This window comes from Fundulus heteroclitus, chromosome 10 (genome assembly GCF_011125445.2).
Source record: "Fundulus heteroclitus isolate FHET01 chromosome 10, MU-UCD_Fhet_4.1, whole genome shotgun sequence".
In the NCBI taxonomy this organism is placed as follows: domain Eukaryota; kingdom Metazoa; phylum Chordata; class Actinopteri; order Cyprinodontiformes; family Fundulidae; genus Fundulus; species Fundulus heteroclitus.
The window spans coordinates 23,143,740-23,166,388 of record NC_046370.1 but is presented as its reverse complement, the minus strand read 5'-3'; the positions used below and the strand labels follow the sequence as shown (position 1 = coordinate 23,166,388).

At 39.9% G+C, this 22,649-nt stretch overlaps 1 protein-coding gene across 1 annotated transcript in view; it reads left to right on the top strand.

The window, feature by feature from the left end:
• Positions 1 to 22,649, top strand: part of ankfn1 (ankyrin repeat and fibronectin type III domain containing 1) — a 127,601-nt gene that overhangs the window by 16,596 nt on the left and 88,356 nt on the right. The window contains exons 4-5 of the mRNA XM_036142358.1: positions 1,188 to 1,444; positions 19,174 to 19,211. Coding sequence (XP_035998251.1) covers positions 1,188 to 1,444; positions 19,174 to 19,211 — 295 coding nt within the window. The remainder of the gene's footprint in view (positions 1 to 1,187; positions 1,445 to 19,173; positions 19,212 to 22,649) is intronic.

Sequence of the window (22,649 nt, the reverse complement as noted above, 5' to 3'; positions counted from 1 at the left end):
CTGAACACTGGACTGCTAAAAAGACATTCAAATCTCATTCCGTGGATCTGTGAAAAAACATTTTATTCAATCTTTTTTTTTATTTTCACCACACTGGATGAGTTTAGGTTTGTAATGTTAAATTTGACCTGGATCAGTTATATCCAATGCAAACACACACTGCTTCCTTTTGTATAATCTATTACCGCCCTTATGCAGTTTTAATGCCACAGCCTAGGCAGTCAGCTGCTGTGCAGAACATCACCTGACCCATGTGCACATATAAGCGCATATGCCTGCATGGATGAATTGAAATATAAAACCTCCTGAAGTAGCACAGGGAGCTGCAGATCCTGAAGTGTTCAGACATTTCATTTGAAGCTTGTTTTGAGGTTGATTTATTTCCATCTGACAACGTTATCTGACAGCTGAATATAGCTGCTGCACTTGTTCCATCGTCTCACACAGAGCAGATTCCTGTGAAATAAAACTCCAGAGGAAAAACAGATTGTTCCTCTTTTTAAAGATCATTCAATCACATATCTATCATGAGCAAATATGAGAAAGAAATAAAATAATTTATTACTGTCATTATTACAGTTTTGAAATATTTATGAGCCATTTATGGGGTTTTTTGTATGTATAACATATTTGTTTGAAGTCTTACCTGCTCTGAACAATAAAAGGATGTCTGACATTTTAATTCAAAGGTGTTAAACAAATTGTTGTTGGACAATTGTTGACACACACTGTGTGTGTGTGTGTGTGTGTGTGTGTGTGTGTGTGTGTGTGTGTGTGTGTGTGTGTGTGTGTGTGTGTGTGTGTGTGTGTGTGTGTGTGTGTGTGTGTGTGTGTGTGTGTGCGTGTGTGTGTGTGTGTGTGTGTTCTTGTACTTGCGGCTGAGCAAGAACATGTTTTGCTGATTTCACTGGTAAAGTGAGGACTTTGATGTAAAGTGGGGACCTTTTTTGGTCCTCACTTCTTTTCTGGGCTAGGGTCTAGGATTAGCACTATGGTTCCAATTAGATTTAGGTTAGGGTCAGGGTTAGGCCATAGAAAGGCTTGAAAGTGGATGGAAGCTTATGGAAGTCAAGGGGCACGGTCCTCACTATGTATTTTAAACAAGGATTTGTGTGTGTGTGTGTGTGTGTGTGTGTGTGCATGCATGAGGTGTAAAGTGACCACCAGTCCTCTCTGGTTTCCTTCAGGTTCTGTGCAGCGCGACTTCTGGTCACCCGATCCTCCTTCTGGATCTGCAGCAGGTGGAGCCAGAGGTACAGGGCTGGGTGGGCGGAGCCTCCCTCTGGGCCAGATGGACAGAGTGACACCTGTTTGGACAGCAGGTGAGCGGCTAGCTCTGAGGAAAACTTTCTCAGCTGACGATCAGCTGCTGAGGCCGGCGGGTGGAGAACTAAAGCTTCTCAACCGGCTGGAGAGAGGCCGAAAGAAGCTGCGCAACATCCATGTGAGTTTTTGCTCTTATTTTGGAAATATTCAGCAGACATTCTGCTTTGATTGGGGGCCTTTTTCATCTGTTTCTTCTGATTTGGAAAGCATAGTTTTTGCCCCTATTTTGAATATATTCACAAGTATTGCTGGTGTTTGTCTGTACTCGTACTTGTTACTATACTTGTGAATAATAATAATTATTCAATAGCATTCATCAGTTTCTACTTTTATCCCAAACAGATTCAGAAACTATACATCTGAGTTTTTTTCTGTTAATCTGACAATATTGAGTATTTGTTTGTATTCTGAAAATATTCTTAAATTCTTGTTGTCATTCTAAAAACATTCTGTTACTTGTGGTTTTCAAAAAATATTCTATCGAAATATTGCTCTTACTCTGAACATATTTACCAGGGGGGGGTTTGCCAGAAATATTGGTTCCTGCCTTTATTGTGAGAATATTCATCTGGGTTTCTGCTTTTACTCTCAAAACAATTTGACCAGAGTTTCTGCTATTATTCAGCTCTTGTTCTAAAATACCAAAAGTTCAGCATTTTTAGCTTAAGTTGTGAAGTACTGTCTATTTAAGAGGAAAACATAATCCAGTCCTGCAGTCACAGAGAGTGTTGCGTTTGATGATAACTGTTGATTCTATGTTGATCAGTTTTTGCAGAAAGTTAATGTCACTGAACAGTTGTAATGGCATCAGATTTCTTACACAAAAAAAAACTTTCAAAAGAATATCTAAAACTTAAATATGGTTTGCATTCGACACAATCAAAATAAGTTTGTTCGGAGCTTTGCAAAGGAAGACAAAATGTTAAAATGAATTGAAGTAGTCATTACAGCATGCACAGAGATTAAAGTCTACATGAAAGTTGTAAAGTCCTCCAGAGCACAAAGCTGCTATAGCTTCATCTTCAAGCTATCCTGCTGAAGCTTTTATTGCAATTCTATTCTATTTGAAATGCGCTCCTCAAGGTGGCTGCTTGTTGGAGTCGCTCTGCTGTTTTTATTTTGCTAATATTTTTAAAGAACTTCAATTCCTCCTTTTTTTTGTACAACTGTTGCTTCTTTTGGATGTTTTTTTCTCGACTGGTGTTAGATGCTGTGCTGCTTGAAGGGTTTTGTTTTTGAGTATTTGTTATGATGCATAACCATAGCAACCAGTTGGTTTTCTACAACCGGGAGCAACTGATTAACATCTCAAAAGCTGAAATAATACTTCAACTATGTTGTCAAATCCTAGATGAGCTGAAGAGGAGGCGCTGAATAGAAAGAATAAGAGAGAGAAGCATGAAATTTAAACCATATCTCCCATTGATTATCATGGAAAATGTGAGATCTTTGGGTGGGAGGAACTCCAAGCTTTAGCAAGGACCCAGCCAGATGTTTCACTAAAACATGGTTGCTGGATCATGTCATTGACTCCAGCGTCCCTCTGCCAGGCTTCCTGACCATATGAGCAGACGGAGATTTAAAGAAGAGTGTAATGAGAAAGGTTGGTGGATTGGCAGTGTTGGTGAACAACAGATGGTGTCATCCTGGACATGATCACTGTGAAGTTTCATCACTGCAGCCCGGATATTGAAGTGTTTTTTGTCCATTTTATTTACTCAGAGAGTTCACCACTGTTATTTTGGTAACAGTCTACATTTCACCCTCAGCTATTGCCGACACTGCATGTGATGTCATCAGCTTAGTTGTGGATAAGATACAGAGACACAATATTTCTGGCAATATCTGGTAATTTTATTCATGTCTTACTCTCTGCTACACTTCCAACTTTTCAACAATTTGTCCCCTGGTCTACTAGAGAAAATAAAACTCTAGCCTTGTTTTATGCAAATGTCAAAGACTCATACATTTCTAAGGCAAGACTTCCTTCTGGGCAAATCGGATCACAATCTGGTTTTTCCCTGCTCAGAATATAAGCCTCTTTTTCAAAGGTAACCTGCAGTGAAGAGAACTGTGAGAAAATGGTCACAGGAAGCTGAGGAAACCGTTAAGGGTTGTTTTGAGGCAATAGACTGGGATGTACTGTTCCAGCAACATGGAGAAGACATCATTTCCACAACTGAGTGTGTGACTGACTATATACACTCCTGTGTGGACAGCAATTGCTCAATGAGAAAAAGCCTTCCTGAAGGGAGTCATGAAATTACTGAGGACTATATACAGAAGAAACTTAAATTCAAGATAAGAGAAAACAAGGAGATGTACATGAAGAAGCTGGAGAGCAAGCTCCTGCAGAACAGTATAAGAGATGTGTGTCGCCAGGGATGAAGAAGTTCACAGGCTTCAAGCAAAAGGATGATTGGACATATGGATGTCTGGACAGAGCCAATGAGCTGAACACATTCTTCAACAGGGTCAGTTCAGGAACACAGGCTCAGTATTCTTCTCTCTTGCCCACAACCAAACAGTCATCACCCTCTTCTTTGACACAAAACTTTCCTGTCACACCTCAGATGTTTTATCTTCCGCATCAGGCATGGGCCCTTCTGCTTAAGCATGTTTGTTCTCAGCACAAGATGATGCTTCTCCCTTTGCCTTCCACTTCTCTGTCACCAGAAGCCAAGTGAAGAGGCTGCTGGAGAGACTGAACCGGAATAAGGCTGCAGGTCCAGATGGTGTCTACCCCAGAGTTCTAAAAGCCTGTGCAAAGCAGCTGGGTGGGATTTCACAACACCTCTTCAACCTTAGTCTGACCAAGGAGAAGGTTACAGTGTTGTGGAAGACCCCCTGCATTGTTGCGATACCAAAGAAAAGTCACCCAACAGTCCTCCATGACTTTAGACCTGTTGCCCTGACATCGCACATCATGAAGGCTCTAGAGAGACTCCTGTTGGCCCACCTGATTAAGCAAACAATCAGCTATCAGGACCACCCGCAGTTTGCTTATTGCCATGGAGCTGGAGTTGAAGACACCATCATACACCTGCTTCAATAAACCCACTGTCTTGTTATTTAGACAAGGCAGACAGCCCTATGAGGATCATGTTCTTTGATTTCTCCAGTGCATTAAATACAATTCAACCTGATTTGCTTTGTCAGAAACTCCACAAGACTCAGGTGGAGGTCTCAATAATCGCCTGGATCAGAGACCACCTGACAACCAGATCACAATTTATGAGAATGGACTGTACTGTCTCACCATTCAGCAGCACAGGAGTCTTTACACCTCAGACCTCCAACACAAGACAGACTCATGTCATCGGAAAAATTCTAAGTTGACTCTGCAGTCGTTGGATGCATCAGAGATGGACAGGAGGTTGAGTACAGGAAGCTGGTGGACCGCTTTGTGGCACGGTGTGGAAGCAATAATCTCATTCTGAAAGTGGAAAAAAAACAATGAAATGATTGTGGATTTCAGGAGAAACTTAAGTGGAGGTGGTGGAGGAGTATAAACACATCAGTGTTTACTGGACAGGAGTTGCAATTGTCAAGCTGTCTACAAGAAGGGACAGAGCAGACTGTATTTCCCGAGGAAGCTTAGGCTCCTCAGGGTTTTCTGCAAGATGCTGTAGATCTTCCATCAGTCTGTTGTGGAGAGTTTGATATCCTCTGCCATCATCTGTTGTGGGTAGCAGCATCAGATCAACCAACCTAAAGAAGCTCAAGAAGCTTATAAAGAAGGTGGCCTCTGTTCTGGGACCCTTTTAGAACACCTGGAGAAGACTTTGCAAAAAATTATTTTTCATAAAATTGAGAACATTATGGACAATCCTAAGCATCCTCTCCATTTGGACTGTTGTACAACAACAGAGAACGTCTTCCATCAGAGGCTTCTCCAGATTAAATGTAAGACAGACCGGTAGACGAGATCCTTCCTGCCTGCAGCCATCAGTATCTACAACAACTCGTTGAAGAAACTACTGTAACATGAGTTACACCAGCGTTTTCTTTCCCTTTGGGATTAATAAAGAATTTTGAATTGCATTAAATTGAATTGAATTGAATTGAATGGTGAAAGAAATACAGGAAGGTTGGGACTTTGTGGATCGGTAGGATCCACGGACAGAGCAATGGATGTGAAGGTGCCCGTGATTCCTAGCCCTCTGGAAACTTTCTCCCTCACCAGGGGATTATTTAATCCCGTTAGTCATGTGTTTGTCCTCAGCAGCTGTTTACTTGTTTTCCAGCTGATTCCTCTAAGAGCTTCACTGTTGACCCTCGTCGTTAAACCCTGTCGAACTCTCGTTGTCAGGAGGTGACATTGTTTTGTTTGTTTGCAGCTTCAGCCCTTGTCTGAGCTGAACCTGCTGAACCTCTCCAATTACAAACTCATATTGCAGTGACTCAACAAGCCTGCTCGACTGTAGAGGGACACATTTGTTTCTTTCAAATCGGTTGAAGTTTTCACCTCTAAAAAAGAAAGAGGTAAAGCGTCTGTAGAGCTGTCAGAGCTTCAGATGATTCTCTTGAATTTTATTGGTGATTACATCTCTAGCTGTCTGTTAAGTTATGAGCTGATGGTTTTGTCAATTTTACAAGCAGAAATATAGGATACAGGAAACCTCCTGTTAGATTTCAGCTACTTCTGGAAACTATAGGAAGTGCATCAGGATCAGTTTCTGAGTGTATTAACCAGGGAACCATACCTCCTCATTTTACAGAATTTTTCAGATCCACAGAACTTGCACAAGACGTATTGTGTCATTATCTTGGTGGATTTATAGATTAATGTTGCTGCCAGACTTCATAATCTCTGATGCTCCCAACAGACTCAATACAGGTTTATAATCATGCTAATGGTTGGACGGGTTCTTGATCTGATCATGAATCATTTACTGTGTCTCTCAGATGCTAATGTACATTTTCACACATTTTAGCTTCTTGGATGAGTTTGTTTGTACAATCATGGATATTACATAGTTTTGTCACGTTGTTCTTTAGATAGGCGGCTATTTTAATATACGCATTTTACACAGTGTATGCATTTTCATCTGAATATGCCGTATTATCAGTGAGTAATTGTGCACTATTTCCCCCCTTTCTGATATGTTCATTCTCTTCTGCTTTACAACTTAACTTTAAGTTAGCTCATTTGGCCATATTACCCAATCTATTGTGTAGCTCTGGTGTATTCTATCTACTTGTTCACTGCAAAAAGGGAACTAAAAGTAAGCCGCATTTTCTTGAAATTAGTTTATTTGTCCTTGCTTGCACCTCTCCGTCATCTTTCAAGTGTAGTTCGAGTGCAATTATCTTATTTTGGGGGTCAAAATACTTATTCCATTGGCATAAAATCTTATTTACCTGCTAAAATCAAGGACAAATACCTTAATTTGAAGAAAATGTACTTACTTATAGTTTACTTTTTGCAGTGTTTTTGCCACTGTCACATCCCCATCATGGGACAATGAAGGTATTTCTATTCTATTCTAATGTATAAACAACGAGCCACAATTGATCATATCTGTCGTAGTATTAAAAACAGTGCACTGAGTCAAACTGTATCATCGTTCTTGGTTTATTGAGGATCACCAAACTTCCAGCATGGGCTTCCCTATAACAATCAGTGTCACCTGGACTACCTGAGCCTGACGCTATTTTATGATGTCATCACAGGTGGCCATTTGTAGTTTTTAACCATGCGTAACATTAACACCACATCTCCCCTCTCTAGAATCAATGGGTGGACTACCATTGATTCAACAGACCTTGGAGGATTATTCAGCCTCTATAGCTGGAAGGTCTGTTTCTACAAAGAGCTAGAAAAACAATATAAACAGAAATACATATTTAATCATTCTTGAACTTTTAGCATAATATTTACACCAATTATTTAATTTTTTTTAGCTACAAATTCAGTCTATCTGGTTTCACAACCAGTCTCCTAAACCTGGTTCTAGGAGTAGGTGAAAGTTCAGGAAGGCTCTGCTGTAGAGGTTTTTCAGAACTCTGTTGAGCTTGTTCTGCAGCAACATCACCTTCCGGTACTTCTGGCTCTGTCGAAGGCTCCATGGCAACCAAATGACGATGATTTCGCCTAATCGATCCATGGGGTCCTTCCACAATGTATGACTGTGGAGTAGAATGACTGGTAATCACTGCTCTACTTGTGCCTTGGTCTTTAATCCACACAACCTGTCCTGGAGTATCAGAAACTTTACATAAACTATTATGGTAATATATGATATAACGTTTGGCTTCATCATTATGGTTACACCACCTGTTTCCAGCTGTTGGTGACTCTCCCAGTCCTGACCTCTAAACTATTTCCACGAATCCTGATCAAGCTGTGTGGCTAATGAGAAAGTTTCATCTCTCCTTATTGGAAATATCCTTGTTTACTCACTTCTGCCTCATCGCTTCAAAGACACACATCATAAACTACAGCCCGTTAAACAACAAATGTTCTCACCCCAGGGAAATTAGATGAACATATCATAAGTTTCCATCCACTCATCATGAACACAAGTGTTGTATTTGTTTTTCAATTTGAATGATTTGGCTGAGACATTTCATCCAAGGTTGGATGGTCTTATATTTTACTCTCGCCGGCCCCTATAGTAGTACACCTGTTTAATTACTTGTTAATACAAACAGTTGCTCAGCCAATCACGTGGCAGCAACTGAAAGCATTAACCAATGTCACGACCGCGAGATGAAGATTAAAGTGAGCATCACAAGCAGCAGCTCTTCAATCTACTGGTTATACAACCAAGGGAGGTGGAATATAATCCCCTGACTCACAGGTTAACACTCCACCACATCCTAACCTAATGGAGACCTTTTGGGATGCAGTGAAATACATTATTCTCTGTCTAAATTTGCAGCCAATACATGTTCAGCAACCATGTGATGCTTTCATGTCAATATGGTCAAAAATCTGACACACTGCTGACGCCGCCCCATTAAGGTGGTTCTATAGAAGAAGAGTGGGTTCCAACCCAGTTATTAGTAATTAGTGTGCCTTATAAAGAGGCATGTTTATAACTGCATTGATTAAAAAAAATAAGAGAATTTTAATTGGAATTAAGTGTGGATTTTCTGGACTGATCAGGAAAAGCCGCTTCCACAAGAATTCAGCTCTGATCTTGAAACCCGATCAGCCCGTGAAGCTCCTGAAGTCACAGCATCTGTTAGTATTGTGATAATGACATGTAACAGGTGAATCTGGAGACACCTCCTGAGATGGTGCAGGAATCTGTGAGTAACCAGTATATTTCACTCTAGTTCTCCAACTTCTTCTAGGTGGGGTCCCAGCAGGCAGTTGCAGGCCCCTATTAGACTAGATCAGTGATGGTTAACCCCTGAATGCTGTTCCTTTAACTTCCAACAGGGGGCACTCTCCCTCCAGTTTCTTTTTAGAGCCCAGTGATTGATCCTACCTCCAGCTCTGACTTTTTTCTGCCAGCAGCAAACAGATCTGCTAAGCTCTTTTCCTCGTATAAAAACTGAACAGAAGGACGTCTGAGCACAACACGCCACCTAGCAGGTGAAATTATTCCTGAACCAACGAGGCAGGTGATGTCCTTTGTCCTTTAAAAAGATACTGACTGTGACCCAGCAGGTCCTCCTTCCTGAGCTCCATTTCCATACAGCTCAGACACTGAACTCTGTGGCTCAGACTGCAGCTCTGGGAAGCTGTGCGTCGTTTCATATTAAGCATCAGAAAGGTATGAAAAATGCCCCTGAATGTCCAGAAAACCTCAGAGAATTCGGAGGCGGCAGACACAGAGCTGTAATTTTCTGCAGCGAGGGAAACCAAAGTGGTCGTTCTGTACGAATGGAGATATGTCTTGCTCTTAATGTCAGACTGAATAGAAATAGATTTTAATTTACATCAGGGCTGCTTCGCACCATCCTGAAGTGTTATTCCCAGAGGGGGGGCGGCTGATTGAAACAAATTGTTGCCTGATTTGAAAATACCTACTGAACATATCTTTTGCTGGAAATATGGTTTGGCGCAAACAGCCAGATATGTGGTGAATAATAGGCTATAATTGTTGCTTTGTTGCTACAGGCTTTACTTTTTTTTTTAAACTCTCCTTTACACATAGAATTGTTGGAGTGAAGGAGAGTTCAGACCACAACCAAGTTGAACTATGTCCGCTGTATGTCTGATCGTTTTGTAATGGCAATGAAAGCGTAATTTTGGTATTGATGAAAACTTTTTATCTGAGCAATTTTTTTCCCCCACAAAGAACCATCCTCAAGTTTTCATTATCACCCTGTTTTTCTAAAGGAGGTTAAGGTTTTTCCACCCCATCCCAATCTTGACCACTAGTTTCAATTAGGAACATGGGTGCACCAGACTGACCCTGCACAAATTAACTGTAAATGAACCCTCAACACGGCATGAATTTTCGATTGCTGCTAAAATGCTCCAGAGGTGTAGACTGACGTGATGCAAACATTTATCCTGAAGACCTACGAAGTTAAACTTTGGGTAATTCTGCTGGATCCCGTATTGCCACTTATGCAGTGTTGAAACTCACCAACAAATGAAAGTTAAACACCCTGAAGTAAAAATCCATGATCAGGACAGTGATGGGGATTATAAACGCTTCAGTTGAGAAAGAGCTGGCATGTTTAAAACGACCACTGAAGGGCAGAAATCATAGTTCGGCAGTAATCACAGTAGGGGTGACAACATGTCCTGATTTGTGTGGGACTGTCCCACATTTTTCACAGTTGTCCCGCTGTCCCACAAACTGAAAAAATCTCCCGTGAAGGTATCAGATGGGGAAACATGACTCAGCGTAACACAGGACCACGGGGTTGTGGGGTCCAGTAGGGTTAATAGGCGAGAGGCAAGGACGTGGTACATCCTGGACAGGTCACCAGTCACAGAAATAAAATTTTATTAAACTACAAAAAAGTTAAATAATGCCTTTTATAAACTCAGGAGTTGTGATAATTCATTGATGTGCAATAACAGGCAAAGCAGAGGCTGATTATGGTAACGTACAATTTGTATTAAATTAAAACGCATGACATCATCATAGTGTTGGTTTTGTGTCCAGCATGATCCTTCATATCGTATTGTCCCACATTTTGTTATTTGAGATCTGGTCCCCCTGTCTGGCAGTCAGAAGTGAAGGTCAGCAAAACACAGAGGATGCCTCCTGGATACATTGTTGTGTCCTACCTGCATTAGATGGGGTCTGATAGGAATCCCGCTGTGGGTTTTTATGAGGCCGGGTGGATGGATTATGTAACTGCTGTCATGTTGAGCGTACAGATATTACCCGGTGAGCCACAGTTCTCCCTGTCTGATGCAACGTTTCTTGGCAAGAACATTGCGCCGCATTTCACAACGACTATTAAGAAAGAAATGTAAAAAATACTATAAATGTAGCCTGGATGTCCCAAGAAAGTGTCGTACGCGTTATCCTGTCCAATCACGGATCACTCTTGACTGCCAATGAGTAATTCTGCTCCCCAAGGTAGTCCACCTGGTTGCGGCCGACAGTGTTATTGGAATGTTGGAACAAGGTGACTATCATGCTCCAGCAAACATCTCTCTGCAGTAAAAATATATTTTTTATATTTGATACAGGGAAATTTTAAGTATTGTTGCAGAACAGTCCATATAGTTGGAGGGAAAATGAAAATTCAGGCCGAGCAATAGATCTGGGGCCTCATTTATAAAGCTTGCGTACATGCAAAAATGGGGCCCGAGCCTGCGTACGTCACTTTCCATGCAAAAGTTGGTTGCCTTTTCACCATGAAGGGGGAAAAAAAACATCAGCTGACTTATTTAAATACAAATTAACATTCATGAGCTGCTTTGCATTGAATATTTATGGTTGAATCTGGGCGTGTAGAGGGCGGAACATGTGGTGGAACCTGGTACCCAAACGTATTCAATCCCTGAAACAGACAATTAAGTCTGTTTCAGGGATTTATGCAATTAAGTAAAAAAAAAAAAAAAACATGAGGCGATTCTTGGTTCCAAGTTAAGGTGCAGTTCAGTTCTTCTGGCACCCCTCCTACAGGTGTGTTAGACTGGATCAATGAGGCAGTATCGTCGTTTATCCGACTCTTGGGATGATGTGGGACGGAGTTGGTGTTTACTGAATCTGAAGCGCGGCACGTGTTTTGAGTCCGGCACAGGGGGGATTTGTGTTTGTGTTCTGTTTACTCGTTTTCTCTGCCGGCTCGCCATTTCTGTAGACAAACACTTGCACAGTGGCGCATTAAGCAGCCGTCCTCCCACGGGGCTAATCACATCAGGGCACAAGTCAAGCAAGTCTTTCTGAACATCCATTAAGCTGCTTCTCTGCACCAGATCCGCCATGAATCACCCACCATGAAACATTAGCTCCATAAATTCAGCCTGCCATCTTATTAAGCTTAATCCCTTATAAAAACACGGAGCGGAGCAGACGATTGGTGCCTTACCGCCTCCGCTGCCGCCCCTCCACCTCAGGAGTGTGTGTCTGCATGATATGAGAAGGCTGCATAAACAAATGCGGAGCGCTGCAGTTATTCCTCGTGTTTTACTGCTGCAGACACTGCTGCTAAGATAAAGGGGCCAGGAATCCTTCCCAGAAGCTATCCACCATAAATGCCTGCAAGCCACAGCGTTTGGATGCTGACTGACTGCCTGGATCAACAGCTTCATCTTTTACACTCTGTTTAGATCGTTGGGTTAGTTAAGGTGTCTTTCATACAGTAATGATTGACGTCTTTTTGCGTACACAAACAGTTATAGATAGTTATAGGTCAATACAGTTAATCCATCTGTACACAAATATTCTGATTCAGATTTATTCATTGCTCCATGGCAAAAAAATTACAAAAACAGTCACTTTCTGTCATACATTTCTCATAAGCAAAAGGGAGCAGAAAGCAGATCAAATCTGATTTTGTCTGCCCCAAGTTAAAAAAAACTAAATAACTTTACTAAGCAGCTAGAGCCAAAATAAAATCTATCTATCTATCTATCTATCTATCTATCTATCTATATATATATATATATCTATCTATATATATATATATATATATATATATATATATATATATATATATATATATATATATATATATATATACACACATACATACATAAACCCAATACATATACAGAAAAAACTAAGATGAACCTCTACACATTAATACTGACTAAATATACTTTGTTTATATATATACTTAAATTGACAAATACTGTCACACATTTGCACATCGTAGATTCTATTGTGCATGGTGTGTGGAGGTTGCCAACGTTCTGCAGAATTAATCACTGCAGACCTCCAAACTTCATGTGGCCTTCAGATCGGCTGAAGAACAGTGAGTAGAGAGCTTCATGGAATGGGTTTCCATGGCCTAGCCGTTGCATCTAAGCCATGTCACATTTTCAGGAGCTGTATTTGGCCCACTAGTTCCAGTGAAAGGAACTCTGAAGTCCATGCTTTGGGGGAACAGTTTGGAGACGGCCAATTCCTCCAACATGAATTTGCACCAGTGCACAAAGCAAGGTCCATAAAGACATGGATGAGAGAATTTGGTGTGGGTTACCTTAACTGGCTTGCACAGAGTTCTGGTGTTAACCCTAGAACACCTTCGGGATGAATTAGAGCTAGCCGGACCTTCTCATCCAACATCAGTGTATGACCTCACAAATGCGCTTCTGGATGAACGGTCAGAAGTTCCCTTAAACACTCCCCAACCCTGTGGACAGCCTTCCCAGAAGAGCTGAAGCTCTTACAGTTGCAAAGGGTGGGCCTTTGCAACAGTAACTGACCCTAAGGACTAACAGGATGTCACTTAAAGAGTCACACATTTTAACCATAAAAAGAAAACGCAAAAAACACATATTCATCTGCAAGTAAAACAATATACTTCCTGTGCCAGTCCTGATAGAGTCTACTTAGTCCTTTCTGAGCCTGAAAAGAGCTTTCCACCGGGCGCGATCTGCAGACATAAACGTGGATATCAGAAAGCAAGATGGCTAAAATAGATGCAGCTACTATAAGAGCCTGAAGACCTGGCGTGGTTGAAGACCAACCCGATCTACAGGATAGGGTTACTTAGCCTCTATCCTTTAACACCTCCACTAGGCATTGCTAACTCTCTCCGTACAAAAGTGCGCTGTTTGGAAACAAATAGAGCAAAAACAACTGTAAAAAACATAAACAAAGTTTAATAAACCAATAGGGTGTGATCATTTAATCAGAAGACACGCACACACTCTCACACACACACACACACACACACACACACACATATATATATATTCAGTGATTGAGAATATGGGTCCCAATGAAGCTTGTCAGATTAAGAATAAAGGCTTGGAAAGATTAGTCTGTTACACAATATATAACGTGTTTCACTTACTGAATTAATTTACTGACATAAATAAACTTTTCATCAATATACTAATCTATTACATACAGCAATAACTGAAACAAAATGTCATCCAGACGTCTATTTGATCATGCAAATCTGGACGGCACCACAGATAAATAAGTTTCTATCTATATATTGATTTCATTCCCCAATTCTTTTTTTTTTTTTTTTTTTTTTTTTTTTACAATTCTCGACATGATTTATCATGTGAAAAAGCAGGATATAAAACGCACATATTCAATTTTCAAGATTGAATTCCTCTTTAGCCCCAACTTGGAGCTCAGCCGCACAACCAGCGTAGTCCCCCTGTCAGTCAGCTCACCACGGATCCCAGCATCCAGCTCCCGTAGGTGCCAGCAGCTGGTGCCACGAGGCCCAGCTCAGCCTGGTCTGGCTGCAGCGTCCAGACCGAGTTGTGAATGCTGGCATTGCTGCAGTAATTAACCCGAAGAGAGGCCAAGGAGCCGCCACAGAGCGGCCTCTGACACGCCTCAGAATAACGCCTTGTTCAAATTAACATGATGAAGTGGAGGGGCAGCCTGTAGGTTTAGGGGTGGGGGGTGGGGGGGGTGCTCAGCTGTCTGCGGTCGGCCTGGATCTGTGCGTGTGTGGGTGTGAGAACAAGGTTACATCAGTTCAAATTAGCGGTAAACCTTGACAGGCAGATTGACTTTCTGTGTTAACTGTAAAGTTTTTATGCTACTGAAGGAGGTTGTGTGAGATCTGATCAGAGCTGCTCCACTGGGGAGGTTTTCTTTATGTCCTTAATCATTTCTTTTTTTTTTTTTAAAAAAAGACTTAAGAAATCTTCTGTACGCTATAGAAACATTTGAAAAAATGTCCCAAAAAAAAAATTACCCTACAAAGCAATCGCTGCCACACTGCAAAAAGGGAACTAAAAGTAAGTAACATTTTCTAGAAATTAGTCTATTTTTCATTGATTTGAGCAGGTAAATAAGACCATTTGCCAATGGAATTAGTAGTTCTACCCCTAAAATAAGATATTTAGATATTCTGCACTTGAAATAAGATGATGGAGATGAATTGTGCCTACTTTAAGTGCAAAACTCTTATTCCATTGGCAAATAATCTTATTTACCTGCTCAAATCAAGAAAAAAATGCACTCATTTCAAGAATAATTTACTTAAATTTAGTTCCGTTTTAGCAGTGCAAATGAGGGTTGGGGTTGATTTGTCAAAAAATGGACCAGATTCTTTCATATTGGTACAACTACAGTATGTGGTCTCCCTCTGTGGATCAAATAAGCTCCAATTTCTCCTCATCAACAGTCATTTGAGCCAGAAGGTCTTTTTAAAGATCAAAATGAATGCAGACCGCAGTGGTTTCTCTCCTTGTTGTGCTGAAGAGCATTTGTTTTCTCAGCAGTGCAGTTGGTTTGAGTTGGATTACTGTGTTCTCTCGCTGAACTCGGCGTTCGGCGGGTTAAGTGGTTAGAGAACCCTGTGTGTGTTCTTACATAAAGTCTGCTTCTGTTAACAGGCGTCCTTCTGTAGACACAATTGGGCCCCGAGGGCCTGCAATGTCCCCGGGGGGACCTCTGGCTGTGCCCTTAATTACTCCGTTGGTTTAAAGGCACATAGAAGAGCAGTTTGTTTTTAATCACAGCATTCTGAGGAATCTTTCTTCTTTTTCATTCGTTTTTCTCAGTCTTTTGATGTTTTTTTTTCTTCTTCTTCTTTTAGAACAACCAGATGTATTAATGCAAATACTGGTGGGTTCGTCTATGAGAGATTAACTCTGAAAGACGCAGAACAAAGAATTTGGGGACGCACCAAAGCTTCCTGAGAACTTTGAGAAAATATTCTGTAAAACGACGAAACAAAAGCGAAACCGTTTGAACGATGTCTGTCCCGTGACATCCGGTGTAAAGGTAACTCGACATGTCAGAAAAAAAAAGAACATTACATCTAAAAGCAAGCCTGGCGGCTGTCGTGTGATGGGATAATTCTTCTCTCTACCGGAAAATTCAGAGGGAGAATGTATTAGTTTGTGACCTTCAACTCAAGCACACTAGGGTGATGCGGCAGGACAGTGATTCAAAACACACCGGCAGATCAACAGAATAGCACAAAAAACACCAAAATGAAGGTTTTTGTGAAACCTGTTGTTGTTTTTTTGCATTAATCCAGGTAATCTTTTCCGATGATATATCTTATGATGACCTTGGTGGTTCAATTGATAGTGTTGGTGATTTGCAGTACAACATTCCTGAGTTCAAATCCCAGAATGGGGGCTTTCTATGTAGAGATTTGCATGCTCTTCCTGGGTACGTATGGGTACACTGACTTCCTCCCACAGACCAAAAACATTAAAGTTGAAAAATAATATGCTTCAGTTTTTTTGTTTTTTTTTGTTTTGTTTTTTTGTCCGTCGATGAGGAAATTCAGGTGTACCAGCAGCAGAAAGAAAGGCAAATGAAAGCATTGAGATACACACAAAGTTAAATCAAAATTGTAAAAACAAAAAAAAAATGAAGAAAAAAGAGATTGTACAGTCAGGAAGTATTTACAACATAAGAAAAATATTGTACAGTTATTAAAACTGGCATATTCGGATTAAAGAAATGTGCGACAGAGTAGGGTGGTTTGAAAAATATACAGAACGTTCATGTGTATTTATGGATAAACCGACCAATTACAAGTGGTGAAAAACTGTTGAAAAACAGCAGAGATGTAAAAACCTACTGAGTTTGTTAGGAGTACCGATGGCTGTAAAGTCTTAATAGCTGCTAGGAGGGAGGATCTGCGATTACGCTCCTATGGAGGTCAATTCTACAAACATGAAACATGATTTTTATGCTACTAAAAAGGAAAATAGTTAGTCTGCAAACCAACTACTATGGCAGAAATCAAGTCATGGATGTCAATAAATTTCCCACAGCGGAGGGATAAAAAAGACTGAGGTCATGTTGTAATGGCCCGGTGACGTCTTCAGCAGCAGTGCTGACCCGGGTGCTTCAAGTCAGTATCTGACACACTGCCACAGACCTGAGTGGAAGACTGGAGCGTGATCCTAACTTTGATGCTCATTAAAACACCGGTCAGGTCCAGCGTTTTCCAACTCAGACAGTTGGCCAATGTGAAACTTTTTCTAATGCAGCATGTCTGAGATTTTCATCCAAGCTTTTATCAGAATTTGTTCAGATTACTACAGTAGACTTTAAGACGGGCTTAACGAGACTTTAGTGGCTCGATTACAACTGGTCCAAAATGCTGCTGCTCGTCTGTTAACGGGTACAAAAAAGCAAGAGCATATATTTCCTGTTCTAGCTGCAATTCATGACTACCAGTTTGTTTTGTTTGTTTCCTTATTGATTTTAATGTACTTTGTTCCCTTTTGAATGTCTCTGTGGCCTTTAACCCAAGTATTTGTCAGACCAGCTTCATCTGCACGCTCCTACTGGAAGTTGGCAGATCAGTTTTTATGAGTCCTTCCGATAACAAAGAGAGCGCAGAGAGGTGACTGTGCTTTCTCTGTCATCACACCAAAACAGAAAATATAACTGACGTATCAGGCAGGCCGACTCAATTTCTGTTTTTAAATATTCTCTTAAATCGCAATTTTTTTTCTTGCTGGGTTTTAAACTAGTTTCAGATTCTGGATTTTGTGGTTTTATTGATGCTTATTATTTTTTTATTGTGATTTTGCTTTTATTGTTATATTTTAATCTCTTTGTTGCTGTAATGGCTTCTTAGGGTATGTAAAGCACTTTTGCCAACTGAGTTGAATTTTAAAGTGCTATAAAAAATAAAGTTGGAAGAGCACCAAAAGCGACCTGTTGCTCCTTTATAAAACTAAGTTTTACCACTTTAAGCATGTAATTTATGAAACAGAGGATAATTCTTTACTTGTCTTGAGAACCTTAGCAACATACGTCTTCATGGATTTTATACTGGTCTAAAGAAAACTATTAACATAAAGAACATGTCCTACCTCACAACCCTGGAATTACAAGTTTTATGAGACCAACATCATGTCTTTAGTTTCTCACATTCCTTTGATTTTAACATGCTGGTCATTCATTTATTTGTTTCACTAGTTCCCAGCAGTAGGATTTGAATCCCTACTTGGATTATTAAACAATAATTTGATAATTTCCATTACGTTACTTCAGTTTAATTCTTCACAGGGCAGATTTGTTTGGAGGTTGAAAGTAAATCTCTGTCACATGAGCCAAGATCATCAAGTAAAAAATACTTACTATAAAATAATAGGTTAAAAAAAATCTAAATATTTGAAAAATGAAATCAGTAAAAAATATCTATATATATTGTAAATTTAATTCCCCATGTCAGCAATAAATGTAAGATGCAATATTTTGACAAATAAAGCACTCAGAATGATTTTAAGGAAACAGTTATTTAAATCATTGTTGATCCAAAACTGAAAGTTGCTTTGTGTGTTTGCCTTCTTAAACAAAAGGCAGCCAGTTTGCAAACGCTTTTGGGCTTGGTGGAAGAAAAATATATTCTATTCTCAGCAATAACATAGAATTTGAGCTCCCTCTTTTTTTAAAAAAAAAACCTTGCTGTAATAAGCGAAGTTTAATAGAGCAATTAAAAGCAGATTTGGGTAGACTAAAGTCAGCTTTTCAGGTAAAAGTTTCAGGATAGATGTGGTCCTATTTACTATGATATTACTACGATATGCAAAAATTGTGGCTATTACAAGGTGAATACTTTGTATTGTACCTGACATTTCACATTGTAGGAAGACAATTTTGCACTAAATGAAAATAAAATGTTTCCATCGGCATTAACCACCTGTGTTGGGAATATTGCGGGGGGGTTCAAAGTGTAGCCACACTCCCTTGTAATAATATGTGATGACAGGAAAACTGACAACCTGACATAGTTCAGTCGTACAAATGTTTGTATTACTTTCTTAAATATTAATGAAACTTTAGCCCCAGGCTCTTAGGCACGACCTATGTCATGTCGCTCTATGTTGTTAAAATGAAATTTAGCAATTAAATGCAAATAACTATGAGTTAAAAACAGTTGTCAAATGGTAAAATGTGACAAAATGGTTGTGTGGAATTGTGCTACTGGTCATTTGACTTTGGAGATAACTTTGTTTATGTCAACCAGTCTTGAGTGAGTTTATAAATCCCTATGGTTGCAATATAAGGGATGGAAGCTTAAAACTTTGAACAAACTGTTTAGCTTCAGTCTTGATACAGCAATAAATATTTTTCTATGGAGCAATACTAATACGAGCTGTTACAATCTGCACACATGTTTGACAACTTCCTTACTCCATATTTTTCATCTTTGTCAACCTGAAGCCATCATGTCCTTGATTAAAGCATTGGATGCAGATGCAGTAATGTGTTTAATATGAAGTGTGTTATTGTGTCTGGCTGCTCAGCGTGATCCTGGACCTCAGCTGATGGTTTTCTTGTCTTTCCTCCACAGAGCCTTGGAACACAGGGCCGATACGACAGCAGGAAGAAGTGAGTCCCATCTCCTTTCAATCTGCCTTCCGGTTTCTGACTCCTTTAGCATCTCATTTCAGCTCGGTTTTTCATTTCAATGTCTGAAAATCTTCCCGAAGCCCTGAAGTAATATGTCTTGATTTAATAAAACTGGACATATCACTTCAGCTGTGTTCTTTTGTGAGGGAGTGACCAACAAAATAAATTATTTTACTGCTCTTATTGCCTCCCATCTTCACTGCCTGAAACCGAAATGTTGTGCAACAGTAGGTTTGGTTTGGCTATGAATCATGATTAAAAGAGCTATAAGTAAAATTTACACAAATTTACTATTAAATCAAACTTAAACATTCTCTTTTGTCACCTGGGATGGAAGTAACATTCCCTATAAACAATCGGTCCTCTCCATCAACAATGTCTTAGTCAACTTTTTCTCCTTTCAAACCTAGAGGTACGGTCCGGAGTGTAACCCGTGTTTACTTCCTGGTTTATTAGAGTTCCCAGGGTTCCCAAAACAGTGGGCGGCATTTGGCAAACGAGCAGCAGCTAACATGGAAGCCAGTAAGAGAAGCAGACCACAAATAGAATAGAATACAGCATCATATATACCTATCCTGTGTAAGTAAAAATTCAAAATAGCAACATACTGTTTAAAAACGGCATATAACCATATTTTTCGAAATATAAAGCACACTTAAAATCCTTAAATTTTCTCAAAAATTGATGGTGTTCCTTCTAATCTGGTGCGCCTTATATATGATTATCAATGCGCTCAAAAATCAGTTAAAATGTGTAAGTACGACTTTGGTAAGCAAACCATGTACAGAGGGAGGGTTCAGTCCGCAACCCTGCAGTCCTGGGTTCAAGTCCTTTAACTCTATTTCCTGTCAGCCTACTGTTAAATAAAGGCCACTAGTGCCACACAAAAATACTTTATCAAGAAACTCTTGAACTAGACTAGTCAAATTCAACTAGTAAAAATAACAATAATAGGGAAAACTAATGAGCTGCCAGCCACCAGCATAAGCAGAGCTCCAGCTTTAGCAATTACAGCTGAGATAAAAGAGACACAATTTGGCACCATTGTAAGGACTCGTTTCATGCAGGTTAGCTAAAGGAGAGAAAGGAACATCAACTTTTAAGAACAACACAACAAATTTGCAGCATCAGGCCCAATGGCACTCCAGCAGTTAAGCACCAAAGACAAAGCAAAACACAATGAATTCAACAATATTTAATATTTTATCCATAATCAATGAATTAATGATGCTTACCCAGACACATCCCATTGCTGTGAGCCATTCTAAAGCACAGTGAGTTATGCTGTGGCCGTTCTCAGTCTGGTGGCTGGGGTCAACGTCTGCTTGTACTGAAGCATGCAGGCAGCGTGCAGAACTTCAGTTTTAATGCCGTTTTCCTCCAAGCAGAGGAAAGACAACTGCGTTCTCTTTGCTCTTCAAGTGCAGTCCAGTGCTTTTTGTTCTTCCCACTGTCACGATCCCCAGGTGTGAAGCTTATGGTTAGTTTGGTTCCTGGGAATTATGCACCTTTCTGGGGGTTTTTTTCCCTTGTTTTGGTATTGTTTATTACCCCGTAAATTTGTTCTGTCCTTCTTGTTTCATGTCATTATTTAATATTCTGTTTATTATGGATGTAGGTAGTTTATTTTTAGAGTCTGCCATTTCATTACTCTCCTTTCCCTCAGCTTTCTTTTTATTACCCTTCCTTCTGTTCACTCATCATCCGATCGACTCCACCAGGTTCTCATGCTTTTTCTCTCCCTATCCTCCTAGAATATAAGTAATTTCATTTAATTTTTGGTAACTGGTGGGTCAAAAGATTCAAAAACTAAAGAAACTAATGGTGCAGTGGTGATTCCTGAAGTAAATCTTAAGATTTCATAAAGAATGAGTATGTATCCCTTAGAATTATGTGCTATTTTGTTGACTTTAGAGGGGGCGGTGGACAGTAGAAGAAGGAAAATAATCATTTGTAGAGATTCATTGTCTGATTTGTTAAGTATTGAAAAAGGAAATACAAGTAATCACTTGAGCATTTTGTAAGAAATTATTTTCAATCATCATAGATTGTGTGAACAAAACAAAAAATTTTAAAGTTTTAATGTGAATTCCTGCTCATGTAGAAATTTTGGGTAATGAAAGAACAGATAGGTTGGTTAAGGAAGCTGTTAAAAAAATTGGTATTGATATTCAGATACAGTTTTCTAAATCTGAAGGCAAAAGTTTGGAAAGAAAGCAAAATGTTAGGGGGAAAAAGAGGTGGAATAGTGAGGTAAAAGGAAAACCTTTTTATAAAGTACAAAAATCAGTTGAGGTTGCAAGAGATGGAGGTTTAAGGAGGAGGGAGGAGATAATTATTATAATTAATTAGAACAGGCCGCTGTTTTTCAAATGGCACTATTTTTAAGATGGGGAAGCATCTTACTGGTTTATGTTGTGTGTGTGTATGTGTGTGTAATACGACCCAAGCTGTCGAACATGTTTTTATTAGTTACAGGAAAAATGTGAACCAAAGAATAATATTGACTATAGAATTGGGTAGTCACAGGGAACTGAAGTATGACAATGTGGTTGCTCAGTTGAATAATGATGAAGGGAACGGAAAGGTTTTTAATTTTCTGAAAAATACCGTACTGAGTAAAAGATAACATTAAATCCAAGAGGCGGAAGTAGTGCAACCATGTTGGATGCAAGCTGCCGTTAAAAACTAAAGAAGTAGAAATTTTCTCACTGGTTTCTCGGCTCAATCCAAATACGAAGGTCCAGCCAAATACCGTTATAGAGTAAGGACTCTTTAGCCAAAGTGGAAGTTCATCAGTGGTCTGCATGATAAGTGCTTTCTGAATAGTGCAGTCAGTAAGGAAGGAGGTAGGAAAAGGAGCTTGTAAGCTTTCTCTCGTGGCTAGTTTTACCTAGGAACCTCGCAATGTCCCTCACCAATGCTAAGGAGCTATAAGGAATCCCACAATCATACGTGATATGACATATAAGCACAGCCTATCTTACAGAAATTAACGAAAATTGCCAGAGAAAAGAGAGCTTGAACTTTGTATTTCATGTTCGGAAGACATAATATAACAGCATTATGAAGTCTTCTTGACGAAACATGTACCCATGAAAGGTGACACTGTGTATTTATCCTTTGCAATTATGTGCATATGAGCCGATGGGTGAAAAGGGGAAATGGGTTCAGAGTGCTGGAGTGAGGTACAGGCGTGGCTTGATACGCATCTTGTTTTGTTCTACAGCCGGTGCTCAAGCTTCAGCTAGTGGTGAAAAATCACTTATTGCTCCTTGAAGGGTGTTCGGATAGAGCCACCGGTTCCTCCTGCTTGCTACATCTGGTTCTCCATGCCCGTTTGTGCTCTTGCCTGTTACTCATCGCTGCAAGTTTGCTGTAAACACATTCCTTTTCTCATTTTCTTGCTCTGCATCC